Raw genomic sequence first — 16,043 nt, 5'->3', positions numbered from 1 at the left:
CTCTTGCCCCATCTGTGGGAGTTGCCACAAAATCAGAATGGATGCAAATCATCCTAAAGGACATCCTAAGAGGGAAGAAGAGGAATGTGAGTTCAGGACAGAAAAGAAAATACAAGTACAAATTTGATTAACTTTTGCGTAGATTTGGTTCATCGTAAGTTTCAGCTGTTGGTAATCTTGTGCTTAACAAAAGCATTCAAAATGCCAGATAACCAATCAGTGTATTTTTCCAAGTGAGTATTTTCTTCCATCTGGATACATGCTGGAAGTTCTGATATTACAGAGATGTGAACTCGATGGGATTCCTTGGGGTACTTTAGTTGCTGGTCTGGGGATGGTGAGACCTTAGCCTCCTGCTTGAAGACCACTTAAGATGGGGGCAGGGGTTGGCGTGGAGTTGTCTTAAGACCTATAATTACAAATATAATTTTAGGAACAATTATTGGATATTCCTTGAGCCTAACCTAAGGATTCAGTGGTTCAGAGGACTTGAAATTTTGCTTGAGCTACATTGCTTTTCCATGTCTCAGATTTCAAGATGTAGAAATGTTGGACAAGCACAATCCCTAAGGGATATATTGTGCATTATAAATAGTGAGAAGTTCCACAGGAGGCATCTTATCAGGTGCCTTGTTTGTTCATCATCTTTAATACTTGTTAAAAGTTCCTATTGCTGCTAATTTGATCTGGAATTTGCAGCAGCATCCTCACAACTTTTTTGCAGTAACAAGAAATTGAAAGCATTTGAAAGTACAAAATTCTATGGTCTTCAAAATTTATTAGCTGCCTTCTTGAACTTTTGAGAACATGTAATAATCAAGCATTACAGGAAAGAGAAATGCATTTATTTTAAATATTTTCTTGTAGACAGTGACTGGCTGGAATGAGCAATTCCAGGTAACACTGTTTCATTACACTAGAGCAGTCCTTTGTGTTGGTGTCAAGTGTACAGTACAAAGATTGCCTAAACACTTTTTCTCTTTGATCTCCCATCCTCTTGAGCTTGGGGTCAGGTTCAGATGAGGAGATAGTGGATAAGGAAAAGCAAAGTCAGGAGGGAGAAGCAAAGGGGAGCAATGACTGTGGTTAGGAAAAGAGGATTATAGGAATTGGGGTGACATCAGCCAGGAAGATAATTGGGGAGCAGGAAGGTGGTTGTTTCGGGACAAGACTAGGACTGGTCAGGTTGAAAATTGGAGTATAGGAGTGGTGTGTGACAGGAAGTGTTGGTCAACTGATCGTGGTATAGACTAGAGGTTGGTCACCAAGACTATCAGGAACCCCAAGGACGTTGACAGCAAATGGGGGAGGTGGGGGTGCAGAAGGTGACTGTGCTAACTGCAAAAGAACATAAGCAGAACCCATGTGGAAAAAGATGGTTGCCTCACACCTATGACCCAGGTATTTTTAGTATCCCTTTATGTAATGCTTTAGCAAGGATCAACTGCCAGTTAAACATAGAACATAACAGCACAGTACAGTACAGGTCCTTCAGCCCACGATGTTGTGCCAACCTTTTAGCCTACTCTAAGATCAATCTTACCATTCCCTCCCACATACCCCTCCATTTTTCTATCATCCATGTGCCCATCTAAGAGTCATCCATGTCCCTAATGTATCTGCCTCAACCAGCACCCCTGGCAGCACGTTCTACACACCCACCACTTGCTGTGTGTAAAAAAAAAAAGAAGAAAACAGTTTACCTCTGATATCCCCCGGTACCTTCCTCCAATCTCCTTAAAATTATGCTCCCTCGTGTCAGCCATTTCTGCCCTGGGAAAAAGTCTCTGGCTGTCCACTTGATCTATGCCTCTTATCATCTGGTACACCTCTATCAGGTCTCCTCTCATCCTCTTTCACTCCAAAGGGAAAAGCCCTAGCTCGCTCAACCTATCCTCATAAGATATGCTCTCCAATCCAGGTAGTATCCTGGTAAATCTCCTTTGCACCCTTCCACATCTTTCCTATAGTGAGGTGACCAGAACTGAACACAATATTCTAAGTGTGGTCTAACCAGGGTTTTATAGAACTACAACATTACCTCATGGCACTTGAACTTAATCCCCCGACTAATGAAGGCTAACGTGCCATACACCTTCTTAACAACCCTATCAATTTGCATGACAACTTTGAGGGATTTGTGGAGGAACAGAGGGACCCCAAGATCCCTCTGTTCCTCCACATTGTTAAGAATCCTGCGATTAACCCCGTATTCTGCCTTCAAATTTGACCTTCCAAAGTGAATCATTTCACATTTTTCCGGGTTGAACTCCATCTGCCACTTTTCAGCCCAGCTTTGCATCCTGTCAATGTCCTGTTGTATCCCTCGACAACTTTCTACACTATCCACAACGCCACCAACCTTCAGGTCGTCTGCAAACTTACTAACCCACCCTTCCACTTCCTCATCCAAGTCACTTATTCAGGCTTGCTTTAATCTAGGAAACTTGCACCTTTTGTTTGCACCGTACAATTTTGCACAAATAATATTGTATTAAATATTGGACAGCCTTTGACTTCACTGCACAAGGTAATCTTTTTGCATTTGCATGTCAAATAAATGTGGAACCAGATGAAAAATCAGGAAGTGTGCTTTCAATAAAATTCTATTGTTTATCGTGTATACGGTTCTGTGCTGTATAATTTCTTGGCCATTGTATCATGTATTTATTAGATGAGAGTTCACATACACGGAATTTCTCACATTAATATGTTGTTATTCCCTAAAGCAGGAGGGGGAAAAAAAAGAGTAAGAAGACTCATCAAATGATTTCTTCTGCAAAGAGAAGTTTTGTTTTCAGGAAACACTAAAGTAACTACACCTTTTAGTAGGGAGTAGCAAACTCAGCATCTTTCATTATTGTCCAAACTATCTGGTATGGCTCTAAGTGACAGATGACTCTATCGTAAATTCATTCTTTAGTGTCTGTAGAGTTGGCTGCTCAACCAGGAAAGCTTGTGTTTACCCAATTTAGGGGAGAATTAGTAAGGATTCTTGTATCTGATACTTGTTATCTTGGGAGGTATGGTTCTTCAACAGACAAGAAGAGAATTTAGTTGGCTTTGTCATGCAATCTATACCTTTTAGAAATGTCAGCCATCTGTTTGACTCCACAGATGCTGCTTGACCCACTGAGTTCTTCCAGCCGTTGATTTTTTTTTGTTTTAGTTTCAATCAGTTCTCTTTATGCCGAGCAAGATCATTTGGCTCAACTTCCAGGTGATTCTATAGAGGTATAATAGTGCCCATTGATGGAACAATAGCAAAAGCTAGAACCTTCAGAAGCAGGAGAAATATAGGGAAATTGCAAGGTAAAACCCCTCTGAGCTTGATTCAGTTGACAACACTCCTCTGTCCAAGTCAGATGTTTGTAGGTTCAAACTACACTCCTGTGTTTACAGGGTATGTAGCCTGAGCCCTCGTTACATTATGTTACTGAGGAACTGCTGAGTAGTCAGAGATGCTGTCCTTTGGATGAGTAATTAAACAAAAGTATTATTGGCCTGCTTAAATGAATATTAAAGACCACACAACGCTATTTGAAAGAGTGGAATGAGTCAATCAATTTTATTTTCGGGCAAACCATTTTGTTCCCTGCAAGGAGCAGAGTGGCACAGGTGACCTCTGGTGCTGTCTGGAGTTTGGATGTTTTCCTTGTGACCATGTGGGTTTCTTCTGGACTTCCTGGTTTCTTCCCACATCTTAAAGATGTGCAGGTTGGTAGAATAATTGGCCACTGTAAATTTCCCCTTGTAGTAGAATCTGAGGGGAGTTGATGAGAATGTGGAGGCAAATAAAAAGAAAATGGATTAATGTAGGATTAACATAAATGAGTAGTGATCAAAGCAGACTCAGTTGGCCAAAGGGCCTGTTTCTATGCTGTATTTTTCTATCACTCTATGACATGATTTCCAGTTGCTAAATTGTTTTTATGCAATTTTGAAGCATGACATGCTTTGGCATAGACTAATGCATCTTTTAAGGGAAAAGTAGGTAAACAGTTAAGAGACAGATCAAAACTTGCTTCCTGTACTAAAATCCTCTGTGGACCAGTGCTTAAGACTGAGGAGTTTTGGTGATCAAAGCAAAGTTCCTATGCCACCATTGTTACCAAAAAAAATACAGGTTAAGCATTTGGCCACACAAAGTATAAAGGATGGGTTTATATGTTCTTCAAAAACTCACCTGCCATGCATCTAAACTGCACATATTATGCAAGGACTATACAGTATTTCATAGTTGTCAAATATATCATGTCTATCCTCACCAGGTGCTTTGAACTACTTAAAAGAAAACTTCTCCAATGCACCAAGCCTTGATATGAGCACACCATCCCTCAACATGCTGGTGCGTCTGATGATCGCACAGGTACAGGAATGTGTCTTTGAAAATGTGATGCTGGCAAGAACTAAGGATGAGTTCTTGATACAATTACAGAGCGCACAGGAAGCTGCAAGGGTAAGGTGTTAAAGTAATAATAGTGTGGGTACATTGATTCTGTTTGCATCATATATGCAAATTTTGGGCAAAAATGCTAATCATTGGCCATTACCATGGGAATCAATTACAAAAGAACCACTGATAATGTACGGAAAGAACCAGCCTTTTGTACTAGTTTAGTAAGTAAATGTCCTGAGGTCTGTTCTAATTTAGATTTGGTTTTTCAAGTTATTTCACTCAATTATTCAGAGCTTGTTAAGGTGCTTTTCTAATGAGATTCTTTCTGCAATTTTTAAGTTTATTTATGGGATGTGAGCATTCCTAGCCTGCCCTGCAATTTTTTGCCCACGTCTAGTTCACAGAATCATAGAAATGCACAGCACAAAAAGTGGGCCCTTCGCCTACCTCGTCCATGCCAATTGTGATGCTTATCTACACTAATCCCATTTGCCCACATAAAGCCTGTATCCCTCTTTACCTTTCCTATCTATGTACCTGTCCAAGTGCCTTTTAAACATTGTAAGTATAAGTGCCTCCACTACTTCCTCTAGCAGCTCATTCCAGATATTCATCATCCTCTTTGTGAGAAAACTTGCCCCTCCAATCTACTTTAAACTTCTCCCCTCCCACCTTAAATCTGTGACTTCTAGTACTAGATTCCCCTGCCCTGGGAAAATAATTCTGACTATCTATCCTATCTATGGCCCTCATAATTTTATAAACCTCTAAGGTCATTTCTCAGCCTCCTACATTCCAGTGAGAATAACCCCGGTCTATCCAATCTTTCTCCTTATAACTACAGCCCTCCATTCCAGGAAATATCCTGGTGAATCTCTTCTGCACTCTCTCTATTGTTTCCACATCCTTCCTGTAGTGCGGCAACCAAAACTGTGCACAATACTCTGTGCGTTCTAACCAATGTTTTGTACAACTGTAACATGATATCCCAACTATTATACTCAATGCCTCAGCCTATGAAGGCAAGTATACCAAATGTGTTTTTCACTACTCTATGCACCTGTGTCGCCACTTTCAGGAAGCTATGGATTTTCACAAGTTGTCATTAAGAAGATGTTAGCGAGCTGCTGTCTTAAGCAGCTTCTGGTCCCTCTCCTTGCCGCCACCATCAGAGTCTCCAGATTTGAACTAGTCCTGATTTTCTAAATCTCTTCTTTTACCCCTCACAACAAAGTTCCAATTAGCAAGCCCCCCACCTCCCCTGTCCGCTGAACACCAGCCCTTAACTCTTGCCACCTGTCTCCCATACCTGACCCAGGCCTGAACCTTATGGATTTTCCTTCACGAACTGCATAATATATGGAGGGAAGTGGCAACAAAAATTCAGTGGCACCTATTGCCTTGAATGTTGGGCACTATTGAATTTTGCAGCAATGGCCCCATGACTGAAGTAGTTGTTGATGTTAACAGCTCTTTGCTCCCATTTGAGAATTTTGAGACCAATAATTTTTAACATGTAGAAAAGAGGGAAGAAGGGGAGGAAAGAGCAAAAATAAAAGGTCAATGATAGTGAGGAAAGCAGGTATGATCAAATAACAAGAGATGATGGTGCAAGGCAAAAGACATTGGTAATGGAATAAGGAGCAAAAACTAGTATAAAAGAGGTGCAAATGGGAATGGCTGAATCTGAGAATGTTAAACTCATTTTGTCTGGAAAGTTATAATGTGCCTAGTTGAAAGGTAAGGTGCTGTTCTTTGAGCTTGCTGCGAGCTTTTATGGTGCAATGTGGAGGGCAAGAAGAAAATAATCTGAGTGGGTGTGGAATGGAGAGTTAGAGTCAAGTGACCAGACATTCAGGATCATGTTTGTAGACTAAGTTGGAGGTACAACAAGCTGTTACCCAAAATAAAAACAGAAAATGCCAGAAATGCTCAACAATGCAGCAATGCTGAAACATGCTTGTTTTCTCACTTCTTCCCATTCTGAAATGTTGTTTCTGCTTCAAGCTGTTACCCAATCTGTATTGGGTCTCCCCACCATAGAAGACACTGTTATTATGTGCAGTGAATTCACCAATTAGATTAAAAGAAATATGGGAAAAATTCTGTTTCAGCTAGAAATAATTTTTGGGATTGTGGGGAAGCTGGAAGTTCACAGGCAAGTGGTGCATTTTCTGCCCTTACATTGGAGAGTGTTGTGTCTTGGCTAAGTTGATTGTTTTCAACTGGCAGTGAATGGGTAGGGTTTGTATATACTTTGCATTTTCTCAGCATCTCACTCCGACTTCCATTGTTCTCATTTTCCATGTTTTTGGGAAATCCACTGACAGGAACCAAATGGTACCATTTTATTGATGTGATGTGTTTAGTTCATTTATTGTAGTTATAGTAACATGTCTTTTTGCTGTTATTCCTCATGTTGCTATGTAGGTGGCTGATGTTTATTCCTTGGTCTATCAGACAATGACACAACCCCCAGTGAAAGACTATGTTCCATTCTCTTGGACAACTATGGTTCAGGTCAAATCTGAGTACTTCAAAGCAGTTTCACACTATTTTGCCGCTATTGCATTGTGTGACCATTCAAGTAAGTATTTTACCAAGTTGACTGCACTTGGTGATTGATGTTTTGATACAATGTTTGATACGAAAGAAAGGATGTTTAATTTTGGCACTGAACGTGAGTACAAGAGCAAATATAGTTATTAAGTGAAGTGGGGTAAAAGGCACTGGCTAATTGGAATGATTCCTCTAATTCCTTTGGTCACACTGTTGATAGAATCTGTTTCCACTTGGGAGTGTTGTGCAATGCCCCTGCTTGAGAGTATTTTAATTCAACATAACAAAGGTTCACATGAAAATATAACATTTCTATTATTATAAATTTGTGCTTAGAAATTGAGGCATACAGTATTGTTCTATTCTTTTTCCAGAGTTACTCTTCTGAAAATTCCTTACTTCCAGAGTGTCATTATAACCATTTCCATGTCGAATTGCAGCACTCCAGAAAGTCGATTAGACAAGTCCCGTCATGATTCATTGCTATGCCTGTGATACAAATCGTGCCTCACTATTGAGAAATTGGTCTGTTTTGTTCCAAAGACTGAACTTCTGGATTCCACACGACACCTGCAAAGGCAGCAGGGCTGTTTAAGAGGCTCCTGGTGCAGTTTTCAGCATAATGCAGCAAACCTGATCCAGATAGCTGCTCTCCTCAGGGCTCTCCTTGCTGTGCCTGCCTGCCCTACCAATGTCCCCTATGACTTCCCAAGATCACCCCTTCCCCATACTGTACTCACTCCCCCTCTGGATCAACCTCTCGATACTCTCCCCTCAGGCCCTGAACTCAGGCAATTACCCACACCTCCCAGGCTCCTATTTGCAGGTACCAATACCATCTTGTGGACAACCTTATACTTGCATCACATTAAAGAAAGTGTGTAACTGGTAATCAGTGATATCCAAGTCCTTGGGACACCTTTTATGGTGCAGATCGATTTCTGGATTATGACATTAATTTACACCCGCATTCAGTTGATCTAAATGAAACATCACTGGACTGAGGTCATGGGGGCATCTGCAACCGTAAAGAAAGCCAGCATGAAGCAAAGCAAGATTTATTCATCTTCCATGGACTCAAGGTGAAGAGCCAATTGAGCAGGCAAAACTTGCCAATGACTTTCAGATAACTTTCACATAAAACTGGATATGTGATTCTTTTTTTTCCTCCCTGTGAGCATATCCTGCTGATGATAGTTGATTGAATTCTAACCTTTTGATTCTGCTTTCAGTAACTACAATGTTTCATATGGGTGCCCTGCTGTATCTCAACTGTGGATAACTACTAATTTATGCACAAGCACCATACTAATCAGAAAAAGGGTTTTAATTTATATTTTTGTTCTGTAGTTTGTGTAATTATTGTGGGATGGTGAATGTGATTGGGGAAATGGTCAAAATTCTGAGTTGTCACATTTCAAACACTTAGCAGCTGATGTTGATGTGAACTGACATTGCAACTGACTGACCACTGTTTTCTCCACTAAATGAACTCCTGGACTGAATACTTAAATAAACAAATAGAACCTCTCCACTTCCTTCCACCCCAAGATGAAGCAAAAGATAAAGATCAATTTAACTCTCTCTTACCCACCTTGAACAGAAGTACCATTATGATTTTGGTTTGCCATTTTGTACACCCTACACCCTATGGAGAAAAGGTAAAATATGACTTGATTCACCAGGCAGCTGAAGAATGATGTTGACAGGGGCATGTATTTATGCAATGTTTCTTCCATAAAATTGTGCCTTTGAGCATGTTATGAATGGATGAGATGGGAACTGGTGACATAAGAGGACAAAATTTTAAAAATGCCCCTGAAAGCAAGGTGAATTTGGTAGCAAAGTAAGGTATGTTGCAGATGGGAATTTAGGAGAGAAAAGGCATAATAATTGAAAAAATTGGCCTCTGTTGGAATAGGAAGTGGACAGTGATTTAGAATGCATGAAATAGCAATTGTGCTCTGGGACTTGAGGGTTGGAGCAGGTTATCCAAATAAATTAGCTAATCTTTGAGGACTCTGATAAAACAATGTTCTTGGTAGCTCTCGTTAAGTACACTGTTGGTGAATTTTGCCTGAAACATGGTCACATACATGTGTAATATGTGTAAACACATACAAGTGTTCAATCCAGTTCCTCCAATCATTCATTGTCATGGATTGAGAATTGGTTAGCAGACAGAAAACAGAGTGGAAATAAATGATTTCTCATGTTGGCAGTCTAAGACTAGTCAGGTACTACATGAATCAGTGTTTGGGCACAGCTAGTTACAATCTGTATGAACAATTTGGCTGATGGACCAAATGTCATATTTACAAGTTTGTTGAGGAAGCAAAACTAGTTGGGATTGTTAGCTAGTCTTAATGAACTGCATATGTACTGGACTGAAAGCTTGGCTGGATTTCAAAAAGGAAATGAAGGTTGCATGCCCCAGCGAATAAACAATAGACATGAAAGCGGAGATGCCTGGAAAGTTAATATTTCAGTGAATTTGAAAGGAATCTTTTGCATGCTCTTTTTCAGTGGGTCCTGATGATGATGAAAGTGAACACGTAAAGGCTCTTCAGCAACTTCATGTAACGATGCCAGAGGGTCCATCATTAGTCACGGTACTGAAGGATAACGAGGAGCGACGCAAATTAAGTATGCAATAAAGAGGATCTTGTAATGATTCTTATTTTTTAAGCTTTCTGCTGAAGGAATGTAATCAGCCTGTTATGTGTACATACAATAGATTACTTTTGCAGTGCGGTAACTGAGCTGTTTTGTAAGTAAGCGTAATTTTGCATTCACCAGTAGCATTCAACAAACAGTAAAAAGTGGATGAAATAAAAACAGAAAATGTGAAATACTCAACAGGTATTTCCATTATTTTTGTTTTTATTTCAAATATTCACCATGTGCAGTTTTTGATTTTCAGGTAAGATGGAGGACTTTTTTTTGCGGGGTTGTTAAGCAAGGAATGTTGGCAAGGTGGTAGCAGATTTTCAGATGATGGGTCTTTGGGGTCCTTGCATTGGAACAGCCAAATGGGACGTTTGCTTGAACCTCATCTATCCTCAGTTATATACTGTATACCCCTTTGCCATCTTACAACAACAAATTTTATAGGGCTCTTGAATTTTGCAAAATATGCCACAGTTTTATGGAGGCTAAGTCAGAAGTAAATAGACTTTGAGCCGAAGGAGGACATATTGGGTTAATTAAAAGGTCAGCCAAAGATATCCTCCTTCTGCTCTGGAAGGGCTGACGTCTTGCTGTTTGCCTATGCCAGTTGGGGGAGGAGAAGTGATGTCTGCACTCCCCAAAATGCATACTGCCCAAAGCCAATGGAACTCTCAGTGGACTGGGCAGTCAAAGGGTGAGGATCAACCGTTCTCTCCTTACTTAATCAGGGACCCTAATTTTGTTAGGCCCAAGGCACTCATGTAAAAATAGTGCAGCCATCAGAAAAGCACCCATTGTGAGGAATTTCCCAAAGCAGTGGAACTCAATAGAAGATGTTTTTGGAATGATCCGATCAGCTTTTGGAATTCTCTGCAACAAAAGTTAACACTTCCAGTATGAGTCACTAATTTTCATGTGTTATCAGCACAGGCACACATTGCAACCAGGTCAACTTTCTGGAGCTGTGTAATTCAGCTTAGAAATGGCTGCAATTGTGTTCTACACTGGGATTAATTGATTTTCATACAAGTAGTGCTGGAAAAAACAATGCCACCTTATTGAATTTCTAGTCAAGTATACTGTGGCTTCAGGTCATGAAAGTTGTCCCTTAGATCCTGCTTTTGTGCTGCAGCTGTACAGCAGCTTTGTTCTGCTTCATGTTGGATGATTTTTATGTGTTGTTTTGCTTTAGCCTGTTTATAATGCAAAATATTAAAAATAATTTATTGGCAAAATATAAATTTTCAGTTTTAATCCTTCAGTGCCATCTAGTGTACCAAAACAAAATTACAGTTATAAAGAAACAAAGGAAATTGAATGAAGTCCACCATGGGTTGGAAATAATAGTAAGCAGTATGGATCCGGAATGTTCATTTGTCTTGTTTTACTCTGCTTGCTGTGTATTTGTTCTTTTCAAGTTCCTTTCAGATTTCTTTACTATACAGTTCATCCATTTGAGCTTAGTTATAAATGTTACCAGATCACATAAAATGGGAAAGCAGCATGAAGATTCCTACTATTTATTATTCTTATCCTTTTTAAGATCAATGAATAGTGATACCTCAATCAAGTTAATGATATTTTGCCTGCTGCTTCACTATTTTGAAAATTGAACAGCTTTTTTTAAAATCATGTTTTCAGTAACTTGTTACCTTCCAGATCTCTCGCTTTCTTGGAAATATTGTGAAGCAGGTATTTGAGGATGGCTCAGAGTAAATTATGTCACTGATTCCACACTTGTGGGAACTGTTCTCCTTCTCTTCCCATTGGGGTCACACTAACATAGAGAGCTCTGTATATATAGGACTATTATATGAAACTGTGTTCTGAAACCTCTTTCAATTTCCAGCACCAATCCTACTTCTGGTCTCACTAAGCAAGATTCCAAAAAATGTATCAAATGATAGGTTATTTTGTGACCATTAACATGGTTCAAGACTGATTCAAGCTCATTTCATCAATGATGATTCCTATGTTTTGAACTTTGAAGCGACTGGCAATCCACCAGTCAGGATTGGACTTGAGCTGCAGTGTGCAAGATGAAAGGACTGTTGAGAACCCAGTCACCACTAACCTTTCCCTAAATTGTGGTTTGATATAAGTAATCAATGCAATGAATGCTTTTCTATCTCTACTTTTTATCCCTTTTATTACTAAAGGCAAGGCTCATTTAAAGAAAGCAATAATTAAGCATGAAGAAGCGATGAGGATTCACAGCCTGTGTCGGATCCTGAGGAAGATGGATATCCTGCAGGGGGTGCTAGCTGTTGCCCATAAACGATCATTGAAGAAGTACTCTGAGATTGATCGTGAAGATGATTTTTTTGAAACTGTTGAAGCTCCAGACATTCACCGTAAGTTAAGTGTTTCAATATTGATGATGAGTTGCCAATATCAGGTACTAAAGAAAATGACCTGCATCTGACAACACTGGGACTATGCAGAAATTTCATGAGGGATTGGACTTTAGTTAAATGGGTGCATTAAGTATAAAGTTCTAATAGTGTACTTTCATACTATTATGTGCTGTTCAAATATCACTTATGGTGGTTCATATTGAATGGCCTCATTTATTGAACTGAGAACTGACAACAGAAGAAATGATTGCACAACCAGGTTCATAAGATCCCATCTGATTGATTCATGCCCCCAAGAGAAGGGAAATTAATCCCAATCTGACCTTTACTTGATTGAAGGTGCATGTTACATGGTTGACTTTCAGTACCTTCACAAGTGGCCTAGTAAGCTAATTGGTAAAGCTGACCATCACAAATGAATGTGACATTGCCAGCATTCCCCTATTCCTTAACAACTCCTCTACCTGTCCTTCCTCAAATCTTACCTCTCCCAGTCCCTCACTTTCCCTTTCGCCTCTCCTGTCCCTTTTCCATCCACCCACACCATCCTGCTCCCTTTCCCAGCTGATCACATGGCTGGAGTGGAGCCAAGAGCTCGTTACCTTTGGCCCGTACAGGGCAGATAGGAAGTGCAACATTGCTGCCTTCACTCCAACGCCTTGGATGATTGATGTAGCCAAAGTGAATAAGTTTCTGAATAATGAGCAAGGTGGGGGACAATTTTGAGGCAATGGTCTTGTTGTGAGTGTGGCGACCAGGTGTCTAAGACAATAAGTGGACTAAATATGGCTTGTAAAAGATATTACTTTTTTTTGAAAAGCTCCATCATTTTCCATTGAATTAATGAATTTTTAAAAAGAAATGAACATAGTAATTAGAAATCACATCAGTTGTGCACAATAATTGGTGCCCTAATATTAAATATGAACACTTCCCATTTGAAAACAATTTCACATTAGGATGTAAATTTTAACCCATTTATTTTGGAGTAAGCATCAGGTATTTCATAGACCTCAAATTACATTGAACCAAGCAGCTCTATAGGAACACCTGTTACTGCACAGGTGTGTGTGTATATATTTTCCCTCCTATTTCTCATGTACTTCAACCATCATGGTTAATGTAGTACTAAATTAATGGCAGTTTAGTGCATTGGTACCATGGAACTGTACAGGCACATAGAACACAACTAAGACACTCTTCCTCTTTAGTCTGTTCCAGCATTTAAGGTGTGACTGTGGCAAATCACACTTTGACTTCATTTATCTTTTTTAATCTATATCTCGAAGTACTTAGTAGTAATATGGCAAATTCAGCATTGAAAACTTGAATTATTAAAGTACCCACCCTTTGTTAGGGTGAACAGGGAAGGAATCGTTGAGTTATACAACGTGGAAATAGACCCTTTGGCCCTATGCTGACCAAGGTGTCTTCCTGAACTAGTCCCAGTTACTTTCTTTTTCCTGACCAGAGCTCTCATCAATATCCCTCATCAGTCAGGGTTCTCCAATCCTGCCAGCCTTGCCCATCATTCTGGCAGAAACATGTTGGCCCTGGACTCACCCCATCTCACTTTTAAAAGCCTCCCACTTGCCAGCATTCCTTTATAATGCTAATAGCCTCTCCCAATAAATCTTTGCAGGTTCTTGACTAATGTCATCAAAATTAGCCTTTCTCCAATTTAGGACTTTAATGTGGACCAATCTTTCTCGGAGGACTCTTCGGTGTCTTCCTGTAACTATTTTAAAACAAGTAGAATTATTGTTGTTGCTCCCCCACTGATACTTCAGCCATTTGCCTTGCCTCATTTTTCAAAAGGAGATTGAGCATTGCCCCCTCTCTAGTAGGGCCATTTCCATCTTTCAAAAACTTTCCTGGACAATCCTGCCCTATCCAAACCTTTAGCTCGATGGCAGACCCAGTCAATGTAAGGGAAGTTAAAAACACCTACTATTACATACAACCTTATTATTTCTACAGCTATCTGTGATCTCCCTATGTATTTGCTCCTCTAATTCCAGCTGACTATTAGGGGCCTATAGTGCAATCCTCTCAAAGTGATCACCCCTTATTATTTTTAAATTCTACCCCTATAGCTTCACTGGTCAGTCCCCATTAGTATCCTCTTTAGGTACTAACATAAGGTTCTCCCTAATCAAAGAAGCAATTCCCCCTCGTCTCTAACCTCCACATCTATCACACCTGTAGCATCTGTACCCTGGAACATGGAGCTGCCAATCTTGCCCATTCCTTAACCATATTTCTATTATATCCAATCCCATATGCCTATCCATGTCTTTCCTGACAGGCTCTTGCATTTTAAATAAACGCAGTTTAGTTTTACAGACCATCCTTGTTCCTGTGCTTATTCTGCCTACTGGACTTGCTTGTTTTAACTTCAATATTTGCTTTAACTTCTATATTTGACTTAACTTTCTCATCTACCATTACATTTTGGATTGAAACAGTGCAATCTAATGTTTTATGTTGCATCTTTAAACTGACTAGCTCAATTGAGCTTTGGCCTCAAAGGCTGTGGTCCAGCATCATCCTATCCCCCTGATGGACACTCTTGTTAGAGAGCAGATGAAAAGAAGTGGTTTCAGTCCTGAATATTCTGTAGCCAAGTTAAATTTAAATAGTCCATTAAATGTCACTTTATCTTTGCAGCAAAAACACAGCAGAAACCAGAAATTAAAACTCCAAACTTTTCCAAGGTGAAAGTCACAGATATTTTTCACAGATTGGTAAGCATACTGGTCATGTATCATAAATAGAATTCTACATTTTTTTGCTATATGATGTCCTACTTAATGGGTAAGTGAAAACCTATAATCGCATTTTGTTATTTCACATTATTCAGTGTTATAATGATAGAAAATGCTTATTAGCCAACAAAGACCATACATTTTTAATGCATTTCACTCAGTGTTTCTTATCATAATCCTTATTCTACTCACTTTCCAGGTGTTGATTTAGTTGACTCTTGAATCCATTTTCACTACTTCAATTACTTTCTCTCAAAACTTAGTAACTTTAGCTTCTTTTCTCACTCCTGACTTTCTAGATTTAACATGGTATTGGTATTGGTTTATTATTGTCACTTGTACTGAGGTACAGTGAAAAGCTTGTCTCACAAACCGATTGTACAGGTCAATTCATTACATAGTGTAGTTACATTGAGTTAGTACAGAGTGCATTGAGGTAGTACAGGTAAAAACAATAATAGTACAGAGTAAAGTGTCACAGCTACAGAGAAAATGCAGTGCAGTAAGGTGCAAGGTCACAACAAGATAGATCATGAGGTCATAGTCCATCTCATTGTATAAAGGAACCGTTAAATAGTCTTATCACCATGGGGTAGAAGCTGTCCTTAAGTCTGGTGGTACATGCCCTCAGGCTCCTGTATCTTCTACCCGATGGGAGAGAAGAGAGAATGTCCCGGGTGGGTGGGGTCTTTGATTATGCTGGCTGCTACACCAAGACAATGAGAGGTAAAGACAGAGTCCAAGGACGGGAGGCTGGTGTCTGTGATGCACTGGGCTGTGTCCACAACTCTCTGCAGCTTCTTGCGGTCCTGGGCAGAGCAGCTGCCGTACCAAGCCGTGATACATCCAGATAGGATGCTTTCTATGGTGCATCGGTAAAAGTTGGTGAGTGTCAAAGGGGACAAACCAAATTTCTTTAGCCTCCTGAGGAAGTAGAGGCGCTAATGAGCTTTCTTGGCCGTGGCATCTACGTGATTTGTCCAGGACAGGCTGTTGGTGATGTTCACTCCCAGGAACTTGAAGCTCTCAACCCTCTCGACCTCAGCACTATTGATGTAGACAGGTGCATGTACACTGCCCCCTTTCCTGAAGTCAATGACCAGCTCTTTTGTTTTGTTGACATTGAGGGAAAGGTTGTTATCACGACACCATTCCACTAAGTTCTCTATCTCCTTCCTGTACTCCGACTCATCGCTGTTTGAGATATGGCCTACAACAGTGGTATCATCTGCAAACTTGTAGATGGAGTTAGAGCAGAATCTGGCCACACAGTCATGAATGTATAGGGAG

At 39.9% G+C, this 16,043-nt stretch overlaps 1 protein-coding gene across 1 annotated transcript in view; it reads left to right on the top strand.

Moving 5' to 3' along the window:
• Nucleotides 1-16,043, top strand: part of rhpn1 (rhophilin, Rho GTPase binding protein 1) — an 81,605-nt gene that overhangs the window by 47,866 nt on the left and 17,696 nt on the right. The window contains exons 8-12 of the mRNA XM_052023700.1: nucleotides 4,272-4,459; nucleotides 6,830-6,986; nucleotides 9,485-9,604; nucleotides 11,788-11,982; nucleotides 14,656-14,732. Coding sequence (XP_051879660.1) covers nucleotides 4,272-4,459; nucleotides 6,830-6,986; nucleotides 9,485-9,604; nucleotides 11,788-11,982; nucleotides 14,656-14,732 — 737 coding nt within the window. The remainder of the gene's footprint in view (nucleotides 1-4,271; nucleotides 4,460-6,829; nucleotides 6,987-9,484; nucleotides 9,605-11,787; nucleotides 11,983-14,655; nucleotides 14,733-16,043) is intronic.

The sequence above is a fragment of the Pristis pectinata genome, chromosome 9, assembly GCF_009764475.1.
Source record: "Pristis pectinata isolate sPriPec2 chromosome 9, sPriPec2.1.pri, whole genome shotgun sequence".
In the NCBI taxonomy this organism is placed as follows: domain Eukaryota; kingdom Metazoa; phylum Chordata; class Chondrichthyes; order Rhinopristiformes; family Pristidae; genus Pristis; species Pristis pectinata.
This window is presented reverse-complemented; position numbering and strand designations above follow the sequence as displayed.